At 32.4% G+C, this 26,717-nt stretch overlaps 2 protein-coding genes across 7 annotated transcripts in view; one reads left to right on the top strand and one right to left on the bottom strand.

Annotated features, from left to right (window-relative positions):
* The window catches only part of LOC129943074 (neurexin-1), a 90,435-nt gene that overhangs the window by 7,595 nt on the left and 56,123 nt on the right, over window positions 1-26,717 (top strand). For all 6 annotated transcript variants that reach the window (XM_056052290.1, XM_056052289.1, XM_056052288.1 and 3 more), the window contains exons 2-3: window positions 16,600-16,733; window positions 19,137-19,281. In XM_056052290.1, coding sequence (XP_055908265.1) covers window positions 16,600-16,733; window positions 19,137-19,281 — 279 coding nt within the window. The remainder of the gene's footprint in view (window positions 1-16,599; window positions 16,734-19,136; window positions 19,282-26,717) is intronic.
* LOC129943076 (glutathione S-transferase 1-1-like) lies at window positions 22,464-24,233 on the bottom strand. Its single transcript, XM_056052292.1, has 4 exons — window positions 24,109-24,233; window positions 23,204-23,347; window positions 23,063-23,137; window positions 22,464-23,000 (listed from the first exon to the last, which is right to left on the bottom strand). Exons 2-4 carry the CDS (start codon window positions 23,342-23,344, stop codon window positions 22,545-22,547), a joined length of 672 nt encoding a protein of 223 aa, XP_055908267.1. The 5' UTR covers window positions 23,345-23,347; window positions 24,109-24,233; the 3' UTR covers window positions 22,464-22,544.

Genomic DNA, 26,717 nt, shown 5'->3' with positions numbered 1-26,717 from the left:
AGCCATTTTGCTACGACTATTATTTTGATACGATTTTTTTATTTAATTTTTAATTCAAATGAATATATTTATAAGAAGCTAGCACATTTATATTTAAAAAAATTAAAAATGTCATAAAGCTAGATTGTAAAATTTGCATTCAAACTAAAATAATAACTTAAACTCTGATTATAAATCTGATGATACAGAAAAAGCAGGATTACGTAGTTTAGGTTTATGGAACTTTCAATTAATAATAACAATTGAAATAATATAATGTATTCTAGTTAATTGTTAATTAATAAATATTTAATATCGCTTCAATGGTATTCCCGCAGAATATACAATTTATTAGGTCTCGCAACAGTCCGTAGAGAACGAGGGCGTAGTGACTTACAACTCTAAACCATTTCTGTATGCGAGTAGATACTGTTGTCAGGAATGTTGGGGACCTACAGTTTATATGCCGAATCCGAACGGATAATTTGAGAAAGCACTTTTTCATGACAAGAATTACTCTTGGAGAGTTTGTTAATTCTCCGCAAGTGTCAGTATCGTGAGTAAAACTTATGGTGGCACAGACACGGATCGGACCCTCGCATGACAGTCCAACGCACTAACCATCATGCCACGGGTACAAGTGCAGTCAATACAAACATTTCTTTAAATTGAAAGTAATCCAAAACGTCGTTTAAATAGCTTCTGTCTTTCAAAAAAGAGCGTAGGATGCGATCCACACTGATACATTCTCATCCTGTTTTACGACTTGTCTTGTTTAAAAAGTTTGTAGGTTTTCGTGTTTTCTAAAAAAAAAATTAACAATTAAATTATTCTAAGAAATTACCAACAATATTTTGCATATGATAAAAGAGTTTGATTTCAAATTAATTTTGTTTGGTATTTATTTTTTGTTAAAAAACTGTCAATTCGATTTTCCTCAAAATTTTACTGATATTTCTCATAAGAAAAAATTAGTTTAAAGCCAATATCCCAAAGTTTTATAAAGCTATTTAAGTCGAAAATTAATGTTTACCAACTTTTGCTAATTTTGTTTAGGTTTTCATTTTTGTCAAAGAACTGTTAACTCGATTTTTTTAAACCGTTACTGAATGTTGACAAAAATATTTAAAAAAAAAATCAAAATAGTTTAAAGCCAATGTCTCAAAGTTTTGAAAAGTTATTTGAGTCGAAATTCAATTTTTACCAACTAAATGTTTTTTAAGGTTTTTATTTTGTACACAAAAACTGTCAATTCGATTTATCTCAACATTTTACCTGATGTTAAAAACGTAATTCTTCGTTGCACAAAATTGTTTTGGAGATAAAAACATTTTTTATTTGTAAAATTTTCGAGGTGACAAATTTTTTTTCAGTTTCTTTTTTGTTGATTTCTAAATATGTTTGGATATAAAATATAAAATTTATCGTGGGAAATGTTTACTTTTTTTTTAAACGCCTTTGGCAAAAAAACACCGCACGCAATTTCCTCGAGAGCCCTTTTTGAATCTTTCTGCACTAACAAAATTAAATTTATTTTAAGTCGATTTCTCTTCTAGTTCTTAAACTATGGACGACGAAAAAAAAGTCGCACACGAACGGACGTACGAACGTACAGACGTATGGACTTACGAATGAACGCACAGACATCATTCCAAAAATCTTTTATTTCGAAGGTCTCTTAAAAACTTCGAGAAATTTTAAAATTTCCAATTCGACAAATCGGACTCATTACAATAACTTCCTATAAGAAGTTTAAAAAAATCAATTTACGCTAAAGACCAATCTTACCAAAGAAGTTTTAACGAAACTAACATAAGAGTAAAATTTGTAAACATTCTTTTTATTTGTATTCACTCAAAGTTAATGATTTTAAATTTTCAATTTTAAACTTTAGACTACATTTAATAAGATGTTTATAAAAATTTAAGCAATAGTTCTACATGTTCTTGATGTTAAGAACCGTCTAGATACATTTTTAATTATCACAATTATTATTATTTTATTAGTTAAATGTTAAACTTTGGTATTTATCAGTACTTACATTAATTCAAGATTCCACCACAGAATATTACAATATCTGGTATCTCCCACTCTAAGATGTTCAAAATTCAAAACAAATATTCCATTGACCTTTTTTTTGAAAGGGTTTAAAAAGTCAAAAAGTTTTATAAAAATATATATAAATTAATATATACATAAATACAAGATTGACCGTTTCTATCGGGACATATTACTGAAATTACTGCTTTTTACTGTTCTCTTTAAAAAGTTTTATAATAAAAGCAATACAAAAAATCGTTTATCGTTTTTCCCGATTTAATGGGAAAACTTTCTAATTTTAGGACCATGTCCCATTAAAGATACAATCTAAAAACTACCAAACGCGCGCCCTAGAAACTGAATCCGAAAACTTGACCTGGAGAAATAGAACAAACGTGCCTAACAGGGAACTAAAATCTACCAATTTTTGTATCCTTTATAAATTATAGTTTCAAGTTGTACTCTTGCTGGCGCTATTCTTTTTGTTGTCTTTTTATTCTACTATAGGTAAGACTCTATATGTTTTAATTCCATGTTGTCACAACTTTTTATCACTCTCTTAAATGAATTGTTCAAGAGTGCAATATAGAAATATGTCAGACAAAACTTTGAAAAAAATTTAAATAAAAGCATAAAAATAACCTCACAGTCATCATCTTTATAAGGTACACCCTACACTACTAACGACACATGCGAGATGTCGTTGTGGGGTGAAAAATAGCTCGAAGCTTAGTGTTTTCTGAGAAAATATTGGATATGTTTATAGGAACGGATACTCTGTGATGTGCAAATGAGTTTTACTAACGTTTTCAATTTGTGATTCAGAGACACATACTATTCCATTTCACTTTGTTTTAAACAAAAAGTAAGTTTATGCATTTGGAAAATGTTTAACAATTCTGTTAATTAAATTTATTAAACAAGAACAAAAAGTAAAACAAGTGAGCAGGGATCAAATCTGGACATTTTGCAAGTTTTTGGTTTGCCAAATGCATTGCTATCTTATGAATATAAAATATGGATATTTTTCTGGTGATCTTGATTCTAAAGATGAAGTTTAGTGTCAACCAATTGAGTTTTTGAGCTTCTGTTTAGCGGTACGACGACGCCAAATTATCAAAAAAGCTTAAGCAATTGCTCTTTATGGAGAAAAGCCAAAATGTTAAAAGCAGTTGCATGAGTTGGTTTCCAACAATACTTTCTCTTAGACATATTTTAAACAAGCTGGTTTTGCCCGTGCAGTTAAAACGTGTGGAATTATTTATACCAAAGAAGACAAAGTTACAATCCCCGTACATTCCGTTTATTTTAGATATTTAATCAAGGGGGATATTTTCTATTTTTTTGAAATAAGGGAAAAATATCAAAATTCGAAGAAAACTTCAAAACTCAAGTTTCTCCTTATGTGCTTCTTTGCCTTCATCTTGTAGTTTTGATAGCAATGTCTTTAGTCTTAAAACACCTTGAGTTAATAGTTTTTAAATCGAAATAAGGACGCGATGACATTACAATTCAAACCATACCCAAGAAACCAAGAACAAGTCGAAACTTCGTCAGTTTTTTTGTGATAATAAAACAATTTACAAGAAATCAAGCTCACAAAAACTTCTGACTTACATAAGAGTTCTCAATCTTTCAGAATTATGCACGAATCTGTAGATATAATACATTTTTCACACAGCACTCTAGAAATATATAGAAAATTACGTAAACCATCGCTATAAGACCGAAGCACGTAACCAACAACTTTGTAATTTCTGAAAAGCTGAGACATTTAAAAGTAGACTTTTTGACATTCCGCAATATCACCTTATAATGTTGAGTGTTGGTGCAAAGCTCAAAACTTTAATATTTTCGAAATGAAAAAGCAACAACAAAAATGTATAGATACATCCTGTGGGATTAGAGTTTTACCTTGGCAAAGTTCCGACTTCCTGTTTTTCATTTTGTCTAGTACTTGAATTATTTACTAAACCAACACACTTCTCCATACACGTGAAAATTTTAAGGGTAGATAAGGTAAGGCATCAATTTAGTTTTTTTTTTTTTTTCTTTGGGAAATGGGAAGGTAAGAGATTATGTACCTACGTTAAGAAGAAAGTCAGCATAACTTTTTGATCTTCCCACATTAAAACAAAGTGCTACGTTGTCGCTTTCTTCACGAAAAGTGTGAGATTTTTAATTGAATGCGTAATTTCCTGTCACTGTCAAGATTGTTTGTCAAACTAAGAATATGACAGCATAACCTTCTACGCGAGTTGGATTAAAAGGAAATGAAATTAAGTGCTTTTTAAGATATACATATGTACATATGTATGTATGTAAATAAATATATGTCTTCAACAAACAGACAAACACTCATAAATTTTGATTCCTTAAATAAATCAAAAGGTATTATAAAAGGTCATCAAGCTTACTATGTACAATTGTGTACTTATCTGATTTAACATTTAAATGTGTTCCAGGAAAACATTCATTTTTCATTTGTTAAAAGAACTTCGACTAAGAACTTCCAGTTTTAATGACATCTTTTGAAAAATACTTACCAGTGCTTGTCTTAAAATTAGAACCATGTTTGAAATCTCATATATTTTTAATAACGTAAATTGTCATTTAACAATGAAAGAAGATGACAGATCATGTCTTTTGATTTAAGATTTCTAAAGTTAATTTATGATTTTCTTTTCAAGTAAGTTCGTTTTATATTTTTAATAAAAAAACTGTAATTTTAAAGTAATCATTGTTTTAAATTTGGTATTTTAATTATAAACTATTTTTTTCACATTAACTTGGACTAAGTTCTTTGCGTCAAGACTTGTGCCTGTAAAATATACAAATTATGCACATTCCCTAAATTTTTACATAATCAATTGTTCTTCTCTGCTTAAAACAGTAGGTCCCTTCCATCCCTGATAACACTACTCGCACACAAGAATGGTTGAGAGTTGGCCCTAGTTCTCAACGGACTGTTGCGCCACCTAATTTTCTTATTTATTAATGCTATTGGTTAGATTTAATACGAATGAATTATGTTTCAGGTTTGTTTCATTGAACCTTCCAAAAAATGAAAACTTCGATGATATCGCTTTCATAGATATTTACGTATCTATGTAGCACGAGTATGTATCCAACTTTATAATTAAAATATAAAGATAGAAAACGTTTAAACCCTTTTATTTGAAAACTTTATTTTTTCTTTCTGATGTGGTTTGAAAATGCGATTTAAAAACTTTTGGTTGTGGTTTGTTTGGAGGTATTAACTTTAAGCAAAGTTAATGTTGAATAATTCCAAATAAAGGTAAAGGAAGGTAAAGCATCAACTAATTAGTAATACACAATTTTCGAAAAGTTAATGGCTTTGTTTCTTAATTGGGCATTTTGTCATTAGTTTAAGAGAAGAAAATAAATCTGGTTATTAGATCCTATTTTTAGTTATTATTTGTTTGTATTTTCATAGTATATACAAGGACGATTGAAATTAATTTAAACCCTTGAAGTTATTATTAAAACTGTTGACAAATGAGTTTTAAAAATAATTAAGATTTGTATAACTCATATAAGAATATGAGATATGACTGCAGATGATTTAGAAAAATTAATATTCTCGAACGAAGAAGATCTTAACGTTCAAGTATATGGGGTAACTTCTTGAAAAAAAGTGACAAAGAAGTTCTTTGACCTGGCCAAAAGTTATGTTTCAAAGTTTGCTTCATCTCGTCTCGGAGACCGCGAATAAATTGAGACCTAAGATGTGTATTCAGTGTAGATTTTTTGCATGCGTCACATTCAAAGTTACAGTAGACGCTCAGTTTTTTTCAAATCTGACAAAAAAGTCTAAGCAGAAATTTATGTTGCTCAGTAATCTCATTGGGCTTTGGACTTAGCTGGTCTTTGAGTGTTTTAATTAGATCTCCGTACGAATTCGACGTCGGTTAAGGCTTGAAAGACTTCATGTGTAACTTCGGTCATTGTAAAGATTTTCCTCTATCTTTTAATAATCCTCGTCGCCAATATTGAGTATGCACCAGTAAATGTAAAATTTCAGTATATAACACCAAAGGAAGAAAACTACCTCGTGCTTCTAAAAATTAATATGATGTCCCTTTTATTACAATGTGTCAATTCAGATGACATTTTATGGAAATTAATGTACATCTTACACTAAATACAAATAATTAAAGGTTCTTGTCAAGAATTGTAACATTCTGAATGCCGTCAACGGTATGGTGAACAGCGCCAAGAATTCGGTATTCTTGGCCCATTCTTACTATCGCCGAAAGAAAACCTTAGACATCTTTTTCAGCAAACTCCGTGCCAAACGTACGTAAGACTGAGTCAAAAAAAAACTAGGTCGTATTTTGAATAAAACAGAAGGAGGAATTTTAATAAGAATAACGAACAAATTCCATCAACACTTTTGCTCTTTGACATTTGTCTGGTATTAAAATTAATTAATTTGAAAAAAACTTCAAAATATCAATAATTTGTGTGTAGGTTGTTACGTGTAGCCTAGATGTTTTTTGTGACCTGGCACGAGGTGATGTTATGCCACCTGGTGTTCGCCTTCTTCATAGCATCCTGCATAAGCAATAGTTTAAATGCAGCGATAGGTATGCCAGAATTTACCAAACGTGGTAGAATCAATTGTACTGTACCGTTCACTCCTTGGCCCGACAACCAGCAAAGGTGAATATTAAACTGTTATGCCATCTTCATTAGAGATGATCGACAGTTATTGACTGTTAAAGAGTTTCCAGAGATTTGATCTGAGAAAATACGGATATCAGATGTTGTTGATGTTGGAAGATTTAATTTCAGTCGTTCAGAGTACACCGACTCCTTCTTCTGTTTTTGTATCCATCTGTATAAAAGTACACTGACTCTTTTTCCAGGAATTCCCTTTACTCCCAGAAAGATCTGGAAGGTATAGAAACCTGGAAGTTTCTACCGAATTGCAGTTGGGGGATGCTGTAGTATGGTGCTTTGGAATTGATTCTAAATACCTTAGAAGTACGGAGTGGCCAATGTTGTTGTGAATAAACTTCGACGAAGTTTTGAGACGAAAAGCAGAGTTTGCAGCTATTTGTTTCCTTAATATAGCAAGATGTGTTAGGTAGAGTAGGGTGTCCAGTGCCGCTAATGGGGCCATGCAAAGCGAACCGCTTATACATAGGCAAGCTGAACGTTATAGATTTTTCTAAAGCAGTCCACGAAACTGCCAAATTTGTATCGATCTGATTACCGATGCGTACAGCCAATGCGAGATTCGGGGTTTTAAGCTCCATTTATTACCAAAAGCTTTTTTGCAAGAAAAGAGAGCTGCAGAAGTTGTTTGACTCTTTCTTGTATACTGCGTTTCCAATTTAGTATTTTGTCTAAATTAGTACCCAGGTACTTAACCTCGTCTGAAAACTTTAATTGGAATCCATTAATATAGGGAGGGTTAAGAAATGGGTCTAATTTTGTTAGTGATGTTAGTGCAGATGTGTCCACATTGCTTAAAGCGTCTTCGATGCCAAGGAAAGCAACCACACTCAATATTCGATAGTGCGTACTAGTTGTGTAACGTCCGCAGCCGTCACTTGTACGACCTTCTTTATTTATCTGTTCCCTGTGAAACAATCTACACTGGATTTTTCTAAAATTATGAAATTTTGCTTATTAAACAGCTAAGAAGTACAGTAATGAGAAAGGCAGAATAGAAATGTATTCATCAACGAAATTAACTCCCATGACTTACTAACTAGTTGACAAGTCATTTAGTCCTGCCGCAACAGCTCTAGGCTTGAATTTAATACGTGTTACACAAACCAAATTTTTTTTTATCATATTATCATTATTTAATCATGAAATTCATTTCTACGAATTCTTTTATTTTTTCACACACCTACTAACTTAATATTTATGATGTACATATGTTTAGATAATAAGGAAAAACAATTGTTTATTCAAAATCAAAATAAATATTGCTTAACCATTTGAAATGTTTTAACTAAATACCAGTCAGAAATATTGGTTACAGAAGGGCAGGACCTTCAGAGCTTCCGCAAACATTACACATACAGCGCGTGTTTGAATATTAAAACGAATTATATTTTAGCGATGAATTTTATATCTCCCATTAATTTTTAATTACTGCGCATCAAAATGCAGTTGAATAAATCAAAACTCAACTCTAATGGCATTTTATTTAACTCTAAAGCTACGTGTTTTTTGGATATTTTCTTAAGTTGGACAATCCATATGTTTCAGCTCCGACTGTTATGATCGAAATGGTGAAGACGACAAAACGGAAGGAACACAAGAAAATTCAAAACCTGATGTCTCGCCATTATTGTCAAGGGGGTTGTCATGCACTTACCTACTGTGTGTTGTACAAAGTCGTTAAAAATTAATGTTCATGCGAGTTGGTCATTAGAATCCCATGACTTATAAGTAGTGGTGTTTTTTGACCTTCAAGCTCCTTTTATATAATTATATGTACATACATACATATGTAAGTTCATATAGGACCAGAATACAGAAGGTACCTACTTTTACTCAGCTTGATTGACAGATTCTAAACATATCCATATGTATACAAAGTATAAATGTGCTTTAACCGAATAATTTGCTCTGGCATAGTGCTCTGGGCTGTGCTCTATGGATTTGGAACACACAAACCCTTTCCTTTAAAACATCTTAATGCGTCATCGGAAGCATAAGGCTTTCCGTTTCGTGTGGATACGTCATTTTCTTTATTAACCAGTCCATCGCTCACAAATTTTGTTAGGTTATTTGCATAAAAGCATATCTGCGTGATTTTATTGACGCAAGCACTTCATTTGCAACCACGTCCAAAGGGCTATGTCACGCCGGCCGCAACGCCCCGCCCCGCCCCGACCGCACAGCTGCTTGTCCCTATCAATATGACCAAGCAATTCAATAATGACATGGCAATCTTTTTTTATTTCTGATTAAATATACATAATTATAGGTATAAAGTCTTGAAATGTTGAAAAGAAATTTTTCGAAATACCCGAAAAATCGCCTGTCTATTTATTTGCTTTTGTTTGTTTGTTGGAATGAACGAAAATAGACGAACGACGGAATAGACGACGACGACGGACGGGGTTTGTGAAGGGTCTTACTTTAGATGATGGTGGTGTGGTTTCAGCTTTTCCGGTGTTTTGCTAGAAGTGGTTAAGCGCAAAGTTATAGAAAACTAGGACGAGGGTTGAGATTTTTGTGTGGGCTATGTTGTAACTTTTAGAAAGTAAAACGTACAAAAAATAAATGCTAAAAGATTTATCTGAAAAAGGTGCGGTGCTTGCTTACCACTTAACACGAATTTAATTTGCAAAACGTCAAGCTCACTGTTGAGATTTCTAGAACATCTTAATATAGTTTGAGAAGAATTTATTGTTGAAAGGCTGAAAGAGCATATAATGGGCGAGATGTTTTTTTTTCTTTCAAAAAGTGACTTGTTTTCAAAGGAATAGGTATTCCCTTCCACCAAAACTTATACCAAACAAGGTATGTGAGCTATGTACACAAGTAGATGAGTATACTGTAAAGATAGAAACCTTAATTGAATGTCAATCTTCCCTTCCAGTTTGAAAAAAGAAAAATACTTATACGTGAAATGTAGTATTTGGTGTTCTTAGAAACTATATAAGCATAGAATTTTACCAGTACATCACCAAATAATAAAAAGTCGAGGTTTTAAGCAAGAATCTATGATTCATTAAATTCTATGAATTCGAACACACAAATCATAAAATCAAGCTATAGAAGAAATTAATCGGTGATACATTTCTGAGAAATCAAAAAACTTTCCATTATTCTTTAATTCTTTTTATTTTATTTCATGTCAGCAAAATAGGAAAATTTGCTTAAGGTGTATATTTTATATACTTTGGAGATTTCGATTTAATTATTCAATACTTTAATCAATCAATATTTAAGATACTACCTAAGTCATGCGGCGGGGACTCCCGCTGCTTCAAGCTTCCCGTCTCAGTTTTTCAGTTAGCAACCGCATTTTAACTTTTTGTCAAATATTAATCTTTTCGGGCCGTGAAAACCAAACATTTCCAAGACATTCCTTCCTACGTTTTTTTTAATATCCTTAATATACTTATGTATAAACCTATTAATATACAAACTTAAAACAGTTCCAGGCTTAGTTTCCTAACACCGTTCATAATGTAAGAAAGAACTCACCATTTAAAAAAAAGGAAATACTTGGCAATTAACTTACCGAACGAAATGGTTGTGTGTTGCCGCCGTCTGGAATGGAAGCAGTACCTCTAATTTCTTTGAAACGATCAAAGGCGTTAAACAAGATTGCGTTCTGAACGCTCTGCTTTTTGTCTCTTAAATGACCTACATTCTGAACTCCACATCGGAACACATGTGCAAAGGATCGGTATAAATGTTCTTTTGTATGCTGATGATATTGTAATTTTGGCTGAGAGTCCAGTTTTACTTCAAACAATTATAAACAAGTTAAGTAGCTATTGCGATAAATGGAACCTATTTTTTTTATATTCTTTTTCTTGTAATTAATTTTTTGTACCACCATGCCTATTCTACTTAAAACTAAACCCTAAAACTATAAAACAAGTATGTTAACCGGCCAAGGCTTAAAACCCCATCCCGACTACCCACTATCAAGTGCCGATTGGAGCTACCAAAACTGGTTCTACCCTATCAGTTCGGTCCCGTTCGGACACAGCCCTACTAAACCGAAGGGGCTCTGCTCCGCCTTATGCCATGACGTCCCAAATGTACTGGAGTTGCCTACCCACGGTTCGTCGTCTGACGTGGTAGAAAAGCGGAACTGCCAATCTATCCTGTATCAGACCGCATTTATCTAAAAAGAGGAATGCCTCTTCTGGAATGAAGCCGCTCCAAGCGTGCACTTTCAAAATACTCTTCGTTCGGATAGAACGACCTGAAAATTAAATTGTTGGTCGAAGACATAGCTCTTGCAATGTGACTTTGACCGAGTTTTATCACGAAATTGTCAATTCTGTTGATTCGAGCCCCCTTGTATAGGACCTCGTTGGAATAGTAATGCACGTAAGAAGATCCGGCTGTTCGATATATGCCGGTACAGCCTCGTAAACACTGCCACTCGATAAGCGATCATCGGCCGTATGAGGGCCGCCATGTAGCAAATTATCTTCACGACTGATGTAAAACAGCCGTTTCGTCAGAGCGTAGGCTCCTCTGCTCGCTAATCGGTGAAGATTAACGATGACCATCTTGCGCCAATTCTTGCACGTATCCCTCGTGGTCCTTACCATCGAAGTCCGGAAAAGATTTGTCTTTGACTTCTGGACATTTATTTTCAGTTTCCAGTTGTCGCAATATTGCTGAATTTTGTCGGAATCACGCTGCAAGAGAATTCTAATATCCTCAACCTTTCGGGCCATTCTTTACGCAATTAGATCGTCGGCGTACGAAATTGCCTTTGTAAGACTACCTATCACATAGCTGGTGTAAATGCTGAAGAAATTAGGCGAATTCACCGCTCCTTAATGTTGGAGGCCATTTTTAACTTAGAATGTTGTGGTAGAAGTTAAATTTGCACTTTTGACAACAAACTTTCATCCGGTAAGCATATCATAAAGTATATACAACAACGGTTTGCTTATGCAAAGCCTATTTAGTTTTAGGTAAAGACCCTCTAACCATATGGTGTCAAAGGCCTTTTCCAAATCAACCAGAATAGCACCTGTGCATTGTTGATTTGTTTTATTCCATTGGATATCAGAGACGAGTTTAGACACAGCATAAATTGTGTTAAATTATCCGGAAGTGTTTTGCTCTCCGCAGCCCTCTTAGTCAGAGCCCTATTGATGATCTTTTTGAAAACTTTGCTGATGCTCGGAAGAAGACTTATCGACCGAAGATTTGACGGGTAGGAGTTGTTTTTTCCCTTATTCGGGAGAGTATGAACCATAGCGGTCTTCCCATGCCCTGAATAATATGCTCTATTCAGTGCATTATTGAAGAGGGTGGTGTAAATGTCAATACAGTCCAACGCTCTAACCATAATGCCGTGGGTGATATATTTCAGTAAATTACTTAGTTCAAAAGATGATTTCGCTAAATTTAATTGATTTTTTATATCTAATTATTTTTTAACATGTTACTAAAACTAACATCTTAATATGACTATTCACACTTTAAGTAATTTGCTAGACCTAGGTGCTAATGACTTCAGAGTTTCTGAAATCTCGTATTACGAACAATGAAACACGAGGTGGTACATGAAACAACAATATTCCCTGCTTCCACCAGTAAGGACTTTTTTAAATGTTTGTCAACTTGAATACTTTACAAACAAGTAATAGCATTCTAGAAAAATCGCACTTAATGCTTGAAAACCCACACAAAATTCTACTAAAATTGGTATATATTGATTTTCAACTCATATACAAAATGGTTGTTAATTTCTAACATTTTTTTAAAAACTAAATTAGAGGTTTAATTTAACAAAAACTTCAGTATTGCCAAAAAATAGTACTGACCATGAACCGGAATTCAAATACCTCGATGAAAAAGAGCTTTAACTTTAGTTTTTGATTGTCCACATATAAGAAAACAAGGAGCCAGACGTTATAGTGCAATATTTTTAACTTTATCGTTCTATTAATTTATTACAGCAAAAACTTAAAAATACCAAATTGTTTTACTATCTGCTTCGTTATAAATAGAATGGAATGTTCCTAAATTATTCGGTAATCAGCGTAAATAAATTTGCATTTTTATATTCATGAAATTCGGCATGGAAAAAGGTCAATATTTTGATAAGACAATTAATAAAGCAATTGATAACAAATTAGTATAGTATTTTATTATTAGAGAGACTAAATTAAAATTACCCCAAATGTCAAGTTTATGCAAGATGAGTAATTTAGTTTTTTGTTGGCAAATAATTATATGCTGATGATGAAGACGTTGAAAAATTAATTTTTGTTATCATCTGCAACCCAGGAGCTGATAGCTTACTGAAATTCAGTTAAATATTCGTTTATTAAAAGATTTATTAATTATTATTACACTAAAAAAGTCTTTAATAATAATATGATATTAACAGGACATACGCTGCAATGCCAAAATATTGCCAAAAATTGTACATTCTATATAAAAAGCAAACTCAACTGATAGTTTTCAGACAGAATTGATTAAAGTATCATCTTCACTGCAGCTAAATTTATATTGATTTTTTCATAAAACTAGATTTATTTAACTAAAAAAACATACAGATTTATTGTTTTAATTGAATATGCAGGTTGTCTGGCGGCAGTTTTATATTTTCAAAATTAAATTTAAAAAAATATGTTTGTTAGGTATATTTTTTTATTTGAAATATTAAAAAACAGACAAATAATGCGGATTTCAATTGTTGATCATTATGTATATCCAATTGTCTTGCGTAGAAATGTACGCACTGTTCAAAATGGATCCTCATGTTACGTGCCAAACGTTGCACTGATTGATTTCTCGACGAATTTTTTTTTGTTTTACTAGAGTTCATTGGTTGTTGCTCTTAACTCTTTTTTTGAGGTCTGGAGACCTTGGTGTCCACGGGATGTCTCCAAGGCGACTGATAAGTTTTTGAGGGTAAGCTTCCTGAAGCAAATTCATCGAATCTCTAGCTGTGTGCGAAAACAATGAATGGGCTTGCAGGTTCGGCAGTTTTGTTTATTAACGTGTCCGTTAAAATGAAAATAGCCTCGTGGCTACAAAAAAAAAATGGATCTCACAACGAAAACGCTCCAACATCGTGTCAGAAACAAAATCACTTTCTTTTAGTTTTTGAATAATTTGAACTGCGCATGGATGGGACTTTAAATACCTTTTTAAGATTTCATGAAGTTCCAGTGAGGGTATCGCAAGCCGTGGATTTCCACGTAAACTCTCTTCAACCACTTCAATATTTTCGGGAGTCCTTGAAGATCAACTGCGCTCAATCCATGCGAACTTGCGATGCTCACTTGAACAGTTGAACTTCGAGAATCCGCACGATCACTGAAATAATCGTACTTAAAAACATAAATCTGCCTCCAGTCAACCTGTATAAACATTTAAAACAGTTAAATAAATATATAAACAAACACAAAAATAAAACTTAATTAAATAAATTCCCCAATTAATTGCACTGTGGAAAGACATTTTATCAAATTTTTCAGTCAACTATCTGGAGGGTTCAATAAGTAGAATCCCGTTTAATAGACCAACCTGTTCAATTAAGCGAAAACCGCTGAATTGCAACATTTAATCCATTAAAAGATAAAATATAAATCTGAATTAATGCCACCGACACAAGACGGACGATTAATGGCTGAAACACAGCTTCGGCTTCGCCTGACGTTTACGAGTTCAGTCATAGGAATTCAATGCATGCTACGAGTATTACAATGAAGCTTCGACCTCACGTTTAATTTGACAATCGTAAGGAAGTAACGTAATGTTACGTAATGTTACGTAATGTGAGTCCAAACGCAAGCTCTAGTTCAAATTTGCTGAACATTTGCTTTCTCTAACAGCTCAACAGCTGTAAAAAGGTCAACGAACAAAAAGCATTTGCATTTTGCATATTTTTTATTTTGAGAAAAAATAACAGCTGCTAATGACAGAAGTGCCATTTTAGAAATATCACATTGTAAGTGTCATTCCAAGTTACCCCAAAGCAGGCCCAACGTAACGCAGACGAAGCCGAAGCTGAAGCGTGTTTGTGTTTCAGCCATAAAACTAAAATTTCAAATGCCTGAAATAAATAACAGGGAGCTGTTATTTTGTAATTTTTTTTAAGTGAACAATTCTCCCTATTTCAGTGCTTCTAGGTTTCAGATTCTTCTAAGTTTCAGAAACTTACTTTGTGGAAAGAGGTGAGCTTCCGGTGTCTTAGAGCCAACCCAACTAAGGAATAACGGAAAAGCTTTAAACAAGCCAGGAAGGCCTGCAACGCCCATTATTCAAAAGACCAAATTTTTGCATTACCAAAAATCACGTCAAAAAATACTGTCCAAAAGGCAGTAAGAATTGTTGCTCTTTTGTAAAAAACATGAGGAATTCTTCCTTTTCCTACGCTTGTTGTCAATTACTCTACTTTAGCTAACTCTATTGATAAAGCTTAATTGTTTGCAAGCCAGTTTATCGAAAATTCCACCTTACCAGATGGTGTCATGGCTCCCCCAGTTCAGTTCTTGAACGCGTAAACGATTCTATGGGACCAATCTATTTTCGTACTCGTACTGTGGCGTACAACCGTTTGGGTGTTTACTTATTTACACTGATTTATTTAAAATATCGTTTTTTAAATTAAAAATCAATTCGCCATGCCATGATAAACATTTAATTAAATTTTGTAATATAAAGCTTAAACCTCAAAAAAAGGGCAAATGTACTCCTACGTAATGTATAACTTGTGAATAAAATATTTCAACGAATCAGTTATTCTGCCTCCATTTCCTATCTGACAATCAAAACTATGTACTTGACGTCTGACAGTCATCGTCATCATCATCATCGTCCTCTTCATCGAGTATTCAATCAATACGTCATGTCATCTTGGTACATTTAGCCCAACTTCACACATCATGCCACGCCATCCAGCCACGCCAAACCAAACAAAAAGAAATACAACGTATCGAAACGAAACTACAAGAAAGTTGGTTTTTGTAGGCCAACTTTCGAAACCTCATAAAGTTTTAAATTGCAAACTTATATTCTTATAGCACAGAGAATGCATAGGCGCAATGCACTGCACGCTGCACTGTACATTCGTCACACGATTGTGTATATTTTTGGTTTGGTTCTTAAAGTCAATAGTCTCTGAGCGGCTACAGGGCAAAGGGCCCTGACAAGGGGTTAGTTTAAAGATTAATGAAAACCGAATACGAATACGGATTCTATTGGGACTCGGATTCAGTGCTATAGAATGCCAAGTAGGCCGCGAAAATGTAGCGTTGACACACTTATCCAGCCAACGGCAGCAGTACAAGCCCAAGTACTATAGCTACGACCTAGCTAAAGCAGAAATATAAACCACCCATCCCATCCCATTTGAGAACATGCAATGTTGATTGCTGATGGTGATGGAGGACGATAGGGGTAGGTAGGGGAGTGCAATGCAACCGAGACAGATAACCGTAAAATTAAAATGATATTCTGCGAAATCCTTTGAATAACAACATTATATTGCAGATGAGAGTAAAATCCTTACAAAAGACTCTACACATGATTTGAATATAAAAATAAACATTAAGCTTTAAGGCTCATCATATTATTGCTTTATGATTGTTTGCCATTATATCATAAGGCAGAGTTTATTGCTCAACATAAAAATGCATTTAAAGGGTGGTACTTGGCTCCATCTTTTTTTATTATTTTTGAGTCCGATAGGGGCATACTCGACTTCGACTCGTATGCAGTCGAATCTTTTATAAAACCTAAAAATTTTGCAATTCCAAAATAAATTTGATGCACAAATATTTCTATCATGCAAATTTATCCTACATTCGAGTATGATATCCATAAATATGAACTACATGTTTCGTTTTTGTCTTTTTATTTCACCAGGTACTGCGAAATGATGAACAAACTACTCTGGTTGTTGATGGGGTCTCCCAAAGCCGTTCGTCCAGAGGGAAGGAATTTCAATTTGGCAAGTTTGCAACAAACTCGGATGTGTATGTTGGGGGAATGCCAAACTGGTAAGTTTACACTTCAACAAATTATTAGATCTGTTAAGCTTTATTTTTTTGTTATAAAATGAAAAATAATACCCCTTTTCAATGTAGGATTAAATGTATTACCAGAGAATTCTACATATGAAGTTATGTGCTTGCGTATACCTTTTATAATATAAGAAAACGAGGACCCTCATGGAATGTATGGTTGGTTGATTCGGGAGATTTTAGATGTAATTCGAATGATTCAGTGGTCAGTTTAACAAACATTAAAAAATAAAAGAATATTAATCGTGGATTTCTGTGAAATGCGAGTCACACTCGATGCTTTTCTTTCCTTGTCATGATATTTTGCCAAATGATAACTAGAATTGAAATGAATCCAAAACTTCGGACACTGTTAAAAATAAATAAAATAGTTATGAAATTACCTTTGTCAAACTAAATTTGGCTGACATTAAAAAATAAATTTCTTTGAAATCTGACCAATGATAATTGATAAGAAAAAATGTCAAGTCTTTTTATTTTTTGATAAATTATTTTTAAAACATGTTATCGTAGTTTAAAACCCTTCGTTTTCTAACACACTACTATTTCTCTTTAACATTAAGTCAGCTTTGTACAATGTGCATACGACTTTTCCCTCATTATTGTATCTATCACAAACATTCAAAACGTGACCAAACCCAAGGTAAGCAAACCTTAAGAATTGTATTGTCCTCTCCACGATTGAACTTTTGTTCCATAAGCTTGAGATTCAACCCTTTCCAAATAGAGCGACCAAAAAACTTTTGTTCTTCCATTAAAATCAATGGATTTTTGTTGCATCTCTTTAACGTGCATTCCGGCCTTTCCTTATGGCTAAAAGGAGTCATGGTTAGAGTTCTTATTTCGTTTCCAGGTATCTTTTTATTTGCAAGGAAATCTTCTTTGGAGTTTCTGAGTTAAGGTCATCCTCGAGCGCAGTACATACAAAACGGGTCTAGAGGTGATAAGTGTGCCTTACGTATGCGATCTTTCTTCTAGTGTTCCTGTTATTGTGTTCTCATAAAATTGTTTACTTATAACCATCCTAATCGTTATAAATTCAAAAGTAAGAAATGTTCATTTTGTTTTGATCTACTGACTTCCTTTCTTTTAGGAAAGGCAGTAAGAAATTGAATTTGATTTTTTTTTTAATTATTTATACTTTTAAGTTTCTATTTGTTATTAAAAAAAAATCAAAATTGTAAAGGCTGATTTTAAAAGCTATAGGAAAGTTTTTCAAAAAAAAAAACACATATTCAATTCAGAAAAATGCATGATATCATCTCACGGTAGCGCTTACCATTCAAAGTTACGTTACGATTCGCATCATCTTTGAAGAAGTACGGTCCAATGATACCACCAGCCTATAAACCGCACCAAACTGTGACTTTTTCTGGATGCATTGGTAGCTCTTACAATGCTTCTGGCTGATATTCACTCCATTGAGCCAAAAATGAGCTGAACACAATTTTTCGGTAAAAATGTGGATCTCCGGCCAACTTTCCAATAGCCCATTTACCAAAAATTTTACGTTGCAGTAGGTCGTTCAGCTTCAATTCTTGCACCAGCTGTATTTTGAAAGGCATCACACCTAAATCATCATTGAAACTGGCCGATACAGTTGATATATTTACTATAGTTTGCACCCTACGTAAGCGTGTTGGTGGTTTAATGTCCAACAATGTAAATTTGGTGCAAAATTTAGTCACAGTAGCCCGAATAGCCGCTTCAGTGGATCATATTCCAAGTCACCAAAAACACTCCTAATAAGTTTTTAGGTTTTTTTCAAAAAATTCTACAAATTTTTGCTTTGGCCATTATTTTAAAAATCCATTGTATCCTTTAACTTGTGTACAATAAATTTCAAATTTTTTTCAGATTCCTCAATAACACATTTGGTTAAAAGAGAGGTCTAAAAATGTAAAGGCTGCTGTTGTCTATCATTATTTTACCATAGATAGTGTTTTGTCCATAGATAGTGTTTCAGTGATTTAGTCAGTTGGCGAAGGTTCTTTTTTTTCTCTGCAATACAATATTTACAAGTTTCTGCATTGTGCAAAAATTCAAATAAAATGCGTGCATTTTTATCTCTCTTCTAATCCTATACTATTTTCCTAGTTCGTCTATATCATAACCCCTTGATAGAAAAAAAATAGATTACAGATACTCTGGGAGTCTTCTCATATTGATTTGTAGGTTTATAAAGTCTTGAGTTGCGTTGGTTCGAAACATTTAAATGACAGCATTAAATTACGTCTCCTAGATCAGCTACTTATATATTAAACAACATTATGAAATAAATATGTTGTTATTTATTTATTTCCTATATAAACATAAGCTCACATATTAAACCATGAGCTTTTAACAAGTCTTTCATGAAAACAAATTTTCTTTTTTCAGGTACAATTCAAAACTGGCTCTTCTTGCTCTGCCAAGCGTTATATTTGAGCCCAGATTTCGTGGTTCTATTCGTAACCTAGTGTATGCCGATCAACCAGGAGTCGTAACTAGAAGACAGGAAATGAAACAAGCACGTGATATAAAGGTAAATTTAATTTAAATCACTATTAAGCTAATTGATAATAATAGAAAAAGCCAAAAACAAAAAGATTAAAGCTTCATAGATCACAAAGGTCATTTAGACAAACTAAAAAAACCTTTATTGTTCTCAAAACAAAAGAATGATACAAAAAAGCATCATACAAATATTCAACCCAATAGAAAACTGTTACAAATGATGATGACCTAAAACTAGGGCAAAGTCTTGCAACATTCCATCCAAGAGAGTGCGAGGGTATTTAACCTTTTTTGGGTCAGCTTTAGCTTAACCAGGAAATGAAACATCATGCGAAAATCAATAGATGCGTTCACCCGCAATCTTATTAGCCTCTTTGAATACCCCTTAGTCTATACAACTCGGTGCATTTGATTAGGTACATTTCAATATAGTTTTAGCTTGCATATACTGAATTTATCAACTGCCTTGAAATCGATATAATATAAATAAATATGTAGCAATGGCGCATGACTGGGACAAGTAGACCTTCCTCCAACTCTCGAAGTTGCTGTGGGTTTTAAAAAGTTTAATACTAGAATGTATTGAATTTTTATTTAACTCATCGCGGTCTGATCCAACCAAGCAAAGTGCACTGTTTAATAATGTATCTAAATAATTCTCGCTTCGATAAGAATTTCACACCATCGGATAAGCACACCGTAGCGATGTCATCGTGTAATTAACAACACAAGAGAAATTTCGTCAATTAAGTAGATAAAATTATGCAAAGCCATCATACTCCTATATAGATACACTAAACCTTCTAACCCTTTCGGTTCGAAACTAGGTTGAGTCTAGCTGATTCAATTTTGTCTGTTAATTGGCAATTAGCTAAATTTCTTGAGTTGGAAAAACAACATGTGTAAATCGATTTTCGATTACTTTTATATTTTTAACATCATGTTCATTGGTGCATAAATAATGTGTGTGATGAAATAAAACTCCACTTCACTTTAAGCAGTAGCGAATGAAGTGAAAGATAGGGCATGTTGATTTTCTTTTTTCGTTTTCACTTTATGTAGTTTTCTTCAATTCAATCGGCATCATGTCATGTGCATCGCTTTTTTTTCATTTAAATCAATCGATAATAGTTCAAGGAAATTCCTTTATTTCTCAGAAGACTGAAATTTGGTTTTGATGTACGATATCATGATGTGTTGTAAGTAAAACGTGAGCTTTAGAAAATTGACGTGTTTGGAAAAGAAATTCAATGGCTATAAAGTCAAATTTGTTGTTTGTTTTTTATCGTTTTATTTTTTGGGCCGCAAAGTAATACTTTGACTAAAAATCATTATGGATTTTTTCTCAAAAATTAAAATAAAAGTTCGTTAGTTTTTGTAGTTAGAATGTTTTATTCAGAAACATTAATTTTATTTGATAAACAACAGAGGTGGAGAGTTTTGAACCCAAGCAATCTAGATAAGAGACCAAAGGGCTGTATGGCTACGGTTACCATCCGTTCATTTTTATAATGAACAGTTCATTATTTGAAGAAAATGTTCGTTATGAATTATTGTGTGTCGGAAAATATAATACTGTTCTTCTTTATTTTATGATTTTTTTCTTTAAGGAAAGCCTAAGCATGAAAACCATTAAATGTTTAATGAAAACGTACCTTAACATCATAATCCTTAATCTTTCTTTTTCGGAACACTTCCTACTCTCCCAATTACAAAAATCAGATCATATTATTCAACTTCACATACAGGGGAAATTAAACTTATACTCTTACACTTGCGTACAGGATGACTTTCACCACTGGAAATTAATTTTACCATAGAGTTTTACTGACCATGACAATGGTAAAAATAACTTTCAGTGAATGTGAATGAAACTCACCTTTTTTGCATTTGGACTTACAGTTTTTTCCAAAAGTCATTTTGAGAGTACACTTCGACTGTTTGAATTATTGCATTGTTAAAAAATCCTTCACTTAAAAAATAAATGAAGAGCAAGGATTACACCCTTTCCTGGGACAAAGTGGAGGTACTCGTAAGTTTAATGTATATTATGAAAAAGAGAAGCAATATTTGATTTAATGACACTGATGTTTTCGACGAGTTTTCATGTGTAAAAAATTATGTTTCTTCAGAAAAAATGATTGAATTTAAGGAGAGCCAAATAAGTGCTGGATATAGGTGGGTCGAAATTTTCAAAATTTTCAATAAAAAAATGATACATTTCAAAAATCTCTACGATTTGTTTATGCCTTCCTGAGTTTTATGCCCCTAAAGATAGTTTTCTTAATTTTAAACAATATATGGACAAACGAAAAAAAAAAACAATATGAAAATTGAAACCATCAGGTCTATTTCAATTTGCAAATGCAATTATAATTTAAAGTGCATCGAATTTAAGAATTATTTAAAAGGAAAGCCAGAATTAATCTAAAAAATTATTCTCCCGAAAAGTACTTATTTTAACAATATTAACATATTGTAATTCGTAATAATTTAGAGTTTGAAAGAATCTGTGGGGTTGGGGTCGAAATACTATATGGATCAAAATACTATATTAAAAGTACTGTATCTCAAAATACTGTATTTCAAAATACTGTATGTACACAATACTGCATGATCAGAATGCTGTATCTGAAAATTTTGTATTTCAAAAATCTGTATATCAAACTTCTGTATACTGTATAATACTGAAAGTTTTTACAGATCAATTAGTTTGGTGCAATTGTTTATGTAATTGATGATTATAATAGAAACAATTCATGTACAAATGTGAGAGACAGTGTTGCACCCTCGAATCTGACCAAATATTCTCCGATAACTGAGAAATTTGTTTGATTTTCACACATCATTAACAATGGAAAGGTCGATACGGTCCAGTAATAATTCAGCACTTTATTGAGTGAAGGGATAGGCTATTTATTGACCTAGAATGGTTGACAAAATAGGGATCAAAGTTCATGTTTTTTTCATACCGTATAGTCAGACCGCTACAGGCCGTTTGCATTGGAGACATTGAGCAACGTCATTTCCAGAATTAATATTTATACCAGAATCCTTCACATCCAGTATGAAATCCACAGAAGTTTTTATCTATTTTCAAAATCTTTAGGCTTTCTTATATAGTATCATTTTGTTACCTTTTTTTCCTTCTCAAATAACCATATATCCAGTAGAATTGAAACAGTTAAAACTCCAAAATAACCATCAAAGTAATTTTAAAATATTATATTGTGCATACCTATATGAACATGCTTTACACAAATTTTGTTCGACACTATCTAAAGACGACTACTATTCAAATTTCAAAAGTGGTCCCGGGAGATTCCTTTCAATCCAGTCTAACTGAATTAAACCAGTGTTTCCAATGTCCCACAGTGCTGGATATTCTTGTTTGAATGTTTCATACCACTTTTTAATCAATGGGTAAGGAGAGAAATCAAACTTAGCTGCTTCAAGGCATAATGTAGATGCGATTAGAGCAAAATCAGCAACCGTTAATTTATCTCCGGCAGCATATTTGGTATTTGCACGTTCTAGATAAATTTCAAAGACATTCAATGAGTTTTCGACTTTCTTTAGAAGTTCGGGAGTTCTTTTGGCATCGTATAATTTCGTTCCCATTGTATAGATTCCAATAGTCGTGAAATAATAACCCATGTTGAAACACAATCTCTGGTTGACAATTGCACGAGCAACAGGATCTTTTGGGTAAAGGGGACTATCAGGAGCGTACTTGTTGCACAAATACTAAAAATGAAAAATTAAATTAATAAACCATAATATTTTATTGGTAAATTTAGTGTACTTACAATTATAATTGCGATTGTTTCTTGAAGGTAAAATCCATTGTCGTCAATTGCAGGAATTTCCCTTTGAGGATTTATCTGAAATATTAGATTTATAATCAAAAAATATTGATTTCCAAGTAATTTAATTTTTATTATAAATACCAAGGCAAATTTCTCGGTCTTCTGCTGTCCCAAACGGCAACTGGTACTAATTAGCTCATAGGGAATGTCCAAAGCTTTCATGGTCATAATAACAGCAATAGTGCGTGGTCCATCGGACAAACCATATAATTTGATTGCCATTTTCTAAGACAAAAAAAGATTTTTTTTAATGCTAACATTCCTTTTAAGAAGTCATGGTTATTTTTATGGTTTTTCATTTTAAAACTAATTTTTTCTAAGAGAATTCTAAAACTAAGACTGGCTGACTTATATTCAAAAATTACATTTTCAAAAAAAGAAATTTCTGCTTAAGCTTTTTGGGTTTTCAGTTTCCGGTCAAATTTTTTACATGATTTGGTTAAGTTTTAGCTTTAACTTTAAAAAAAAAAAAAACATTATGAAATTAAATTACGTGCGATTAATAAACTTTGAGGAAAAAAAAAGTCGAACGACAAACCAACTTTACTTTTTAATTGCAACAGCTAGAAGGATTAATAATAATGAGAATGAATTGTTAAGGTGTTCAAGATTCAAAATTGTGTATGGATGCGTTCAGTGCTTCATTTGAGCGGAAATGATTTGATATATTATGTATTTTTCGGGGAAGAAAGATCAAGAAAAGAAGGTTTGGAATAAGTGAAGTGCACCTTTTCGTACTAATTCTAGTAAAAAAGGCTCGAAGCGTAGCAAGGATTAATTTTTTGTTGCAAGTAAACAAATAGTCTGAGTATACACAAGATTTTTAAAATTAATCATTCACTTCACAGCACAGGTTTACCCTATATTCCTAACAAAATAATCTAGTACAATTTGTGAAGTAAATTCTACTGAAACGTTTTGAATTTAAAATATTAAAAACAAATCCTTTTTTTTAATATACATTTAAGGCGATCAAGATCACTTACGACTTTTATTTTATTTTATTGTAATGAATTGAACAAAAATGTTGTGCAGTACGGACGTCTGTTTTTCACAAAACTGTTGAGAGTACTGTTGATTCGATGCAAACCACTTTAAAACAACAACTTTTTGGTCAAAAAAAAACAAATAAAATATATTAAATCAAAACAATCCTCCTATCAACTATAACACTTACATATATGAATGAAGCATGGTGGTAGGCTAGACAAAAACAATAACATAATTTGCGAAATCGATTAAAAACTATGAATATTGCGAATTGAGATTAAATATTATCATTTTCTTTATTGGCTTAAGGATCACCAAAATTTATTTTTGATCAGATTTATGAGATCAGAGGTTAAAAGCTTAATTATGCATCAAAATAATAACCGATTTTGGTTCCTAAGTACCATTGATGAATATTAAAGAAAGCTATAATTAGCGCCAAAATCTCTTAATTGTTTTCAAGCAATAATATACTATTGGACTTTTGACACAAAATGATTAAAATAGTCTTGGTTTATTTTCAGAGCATTTATCAACGAAATACCATCCTTCTTTAACTTATGAAGAAAATTGTCAATTACTTCTAGATATTATAATTAAGCTAAGATATTATAATTAAGCAAGAATGTATGCAATACCTACACTTTATTGCAAACATAATTATTAACCCTTTAAAATTAGTGAAAACTATTTTTTCTCTTCATTTTAATTTCAAAAACACGCCGTCTTATTTAAAAAAAATAATAACAGCCGTTTTGTTTTTGGCTTAGTTCTCTTTGATGGAGAAGCAAACAAAATCGAAAACATTTCACCTTATAATTTCATTTGATTCGTATAAAGAGAAATACAAAATTAATTCCCATTAAAAGTTTACAACACAAATAGTTTCAATATACGTTTTTTTTATAAATCAAACATAATTTTTTGCTAACAAGACATCTGATAAAATGTTGAGAAAATTCGAATAAACAGTTTTGTTACAAAAAATAAAAAAAACATTAACAAAAGTTAGTAAAATTGATTTTCGACTTTGAAAAATAAAAGATATTGGCTTTAAATAAATTTCTTTTTCTAAAAAATATATATAGTTTTCAACATTCAGTTAAATTTTGGGAATGATCGAATTAACAATTTTTACAATAAATAAAACGTATACAAGTCTTTGGTAAACATTTATTTTTTACCAAAATTTCCTTTTAAAAATTAAAAATATTAGCTTCAAACTAATTCCATTTTATAAAACAAATTTGTTTCAACATGCATTTTTTTCATACAGAATAGAATCTACAAATTCGATTCTCGATATCCCGTGAATAAATGAAGGTATTGACTTCAAAAAGTTATCATTCTGTGCTTAATTTTCTTAAAAAAATCATATCTATATGTGTTCGAATGCTCCTCAAATTGGTTTATTTATTTAATTCGTTAAACAAACTAACGTTAGAACTTAAGACTTACATTATATTTATTCTTAGATTTATAGATTTACAATGCTTTAAGTAATTAAGCTTAAAAATAAAAGCTAAACTGTAGTATTGACAAAATTTACTTTAAATGTTTTACTTTTTAAATCATCGCTTACGAAATATTCCCGTGCCTTGATGGTTAGTGCGTAGACTGTCATGCGAGAGGTCTTGGGTTCGATCCCTGCCTATGCCACCTAAAGTTTCTTTCACAGGTACTGCCTCTTGCGAGGAATTGACAAATTCTCCAAGAGTAATTCTTGTCATGAAACGTGCTTTCTCAAAATTTGCCGTTCGTAATCGGCTTAAAACTGTAGGTCCCTTCCATCCCTGACAACAGTACTCGCACACAGGAATGGTTGAGAGTTGTCAGTCACTAGGCCCTAGTTTTCAAACGGACTGTTGCGCCACCCAATTTATTTTTTTACGGAATATACCAAAAAATAATACTTGTTGTAAAATTAAATCAATTGGTTGAGGGGACTGTTTTTACCATAGTTCGATCTGCTTGATATAGGACTCAAAGGAATTTGTCTTCTAAAACTTGTACGGCTATAGATAAAGTTTAATTGTTCCAAAATTGATGGTGATATGACTGACCGATTGATTAATTTTATAATTAAGCACACCTGAATGTACTCTCTGTGTTTGAAAGCGATGGAAGATTTATGAGCGTGAGCTTATGATTCGAGCCTATTGGACCATGGGAAGAAACGGAGGCAGAAGCGCATAAATCTTCTTTGTACTCCTTCTATTCTGTTTATATGGACTGAATAAAAGGGACCCCATATTATGCAGCCATATCCCAATATTGGTCTTACAAATGTTATACAAAGAATTTTAAGAATATAAGGGTTGCGAAAATCATGTGAAAACCGTTTTTAACAATATAGTCATAATGATTTGTAAAAGTTAATTTTGAGTCATGAATAGTACCTATGTCAGAGAAAGTAGAGAGTTTAGTCAAATAAGAAGAGTCTAACTGACAATTGAAAGTCAAAACATTTTGTTTGCGTGTTAAACACATTGATTTACATTTGTCTATGTTTAGTAAAGGTTTATTTATAAAACACCATTCGCGAAAACTATTTAGATCATCTTGTAGGAGTAAACAGTCGTCAAGTGAGTCAATACGTTTGAAA

The sequence above is a fragment of the Eupeodes corollae genome, chromosome 1, assembly GCF_945859685.1.
Source record: "Eupeodes corollae chromosome 1, idEupCoro1.1, whole genome shotgun sequence".
Lineage (NCBI taxonomy): Eukaryota > Metazoa > Arthropoda > Insecta > Diptera > Syrphidae > Eupeodes > Eupeodes corollae.
The sequence above is the reverse complement of the archived record's forward strand: the minus strand, read 5'-3'. Positions and strand labels throughout refer to the sequence as shown.

Coding starts and splice junctions, on each gene's coding strand:
- LOC129943076 (XM_056052292.1), bottom strand. CDS start 23,344: ATGGCAATCAAATTATATGGTTTGTCCGATGGACCACGCACTATTGCT. Junction 23,138..23,203: donor AGACCGAGAAATTTGCCTTG/GTATTTATAATA, acceptor CTAATATTTCAG/ATAAATCCTCAAAGGGAAAT. Junction 23,001..23,062: donor AAACAATCGCAATTATAATT/GTAAGTACACTA, acceptor TTTCATTTTTAG/TATTTGTGCAACAAGTACGC.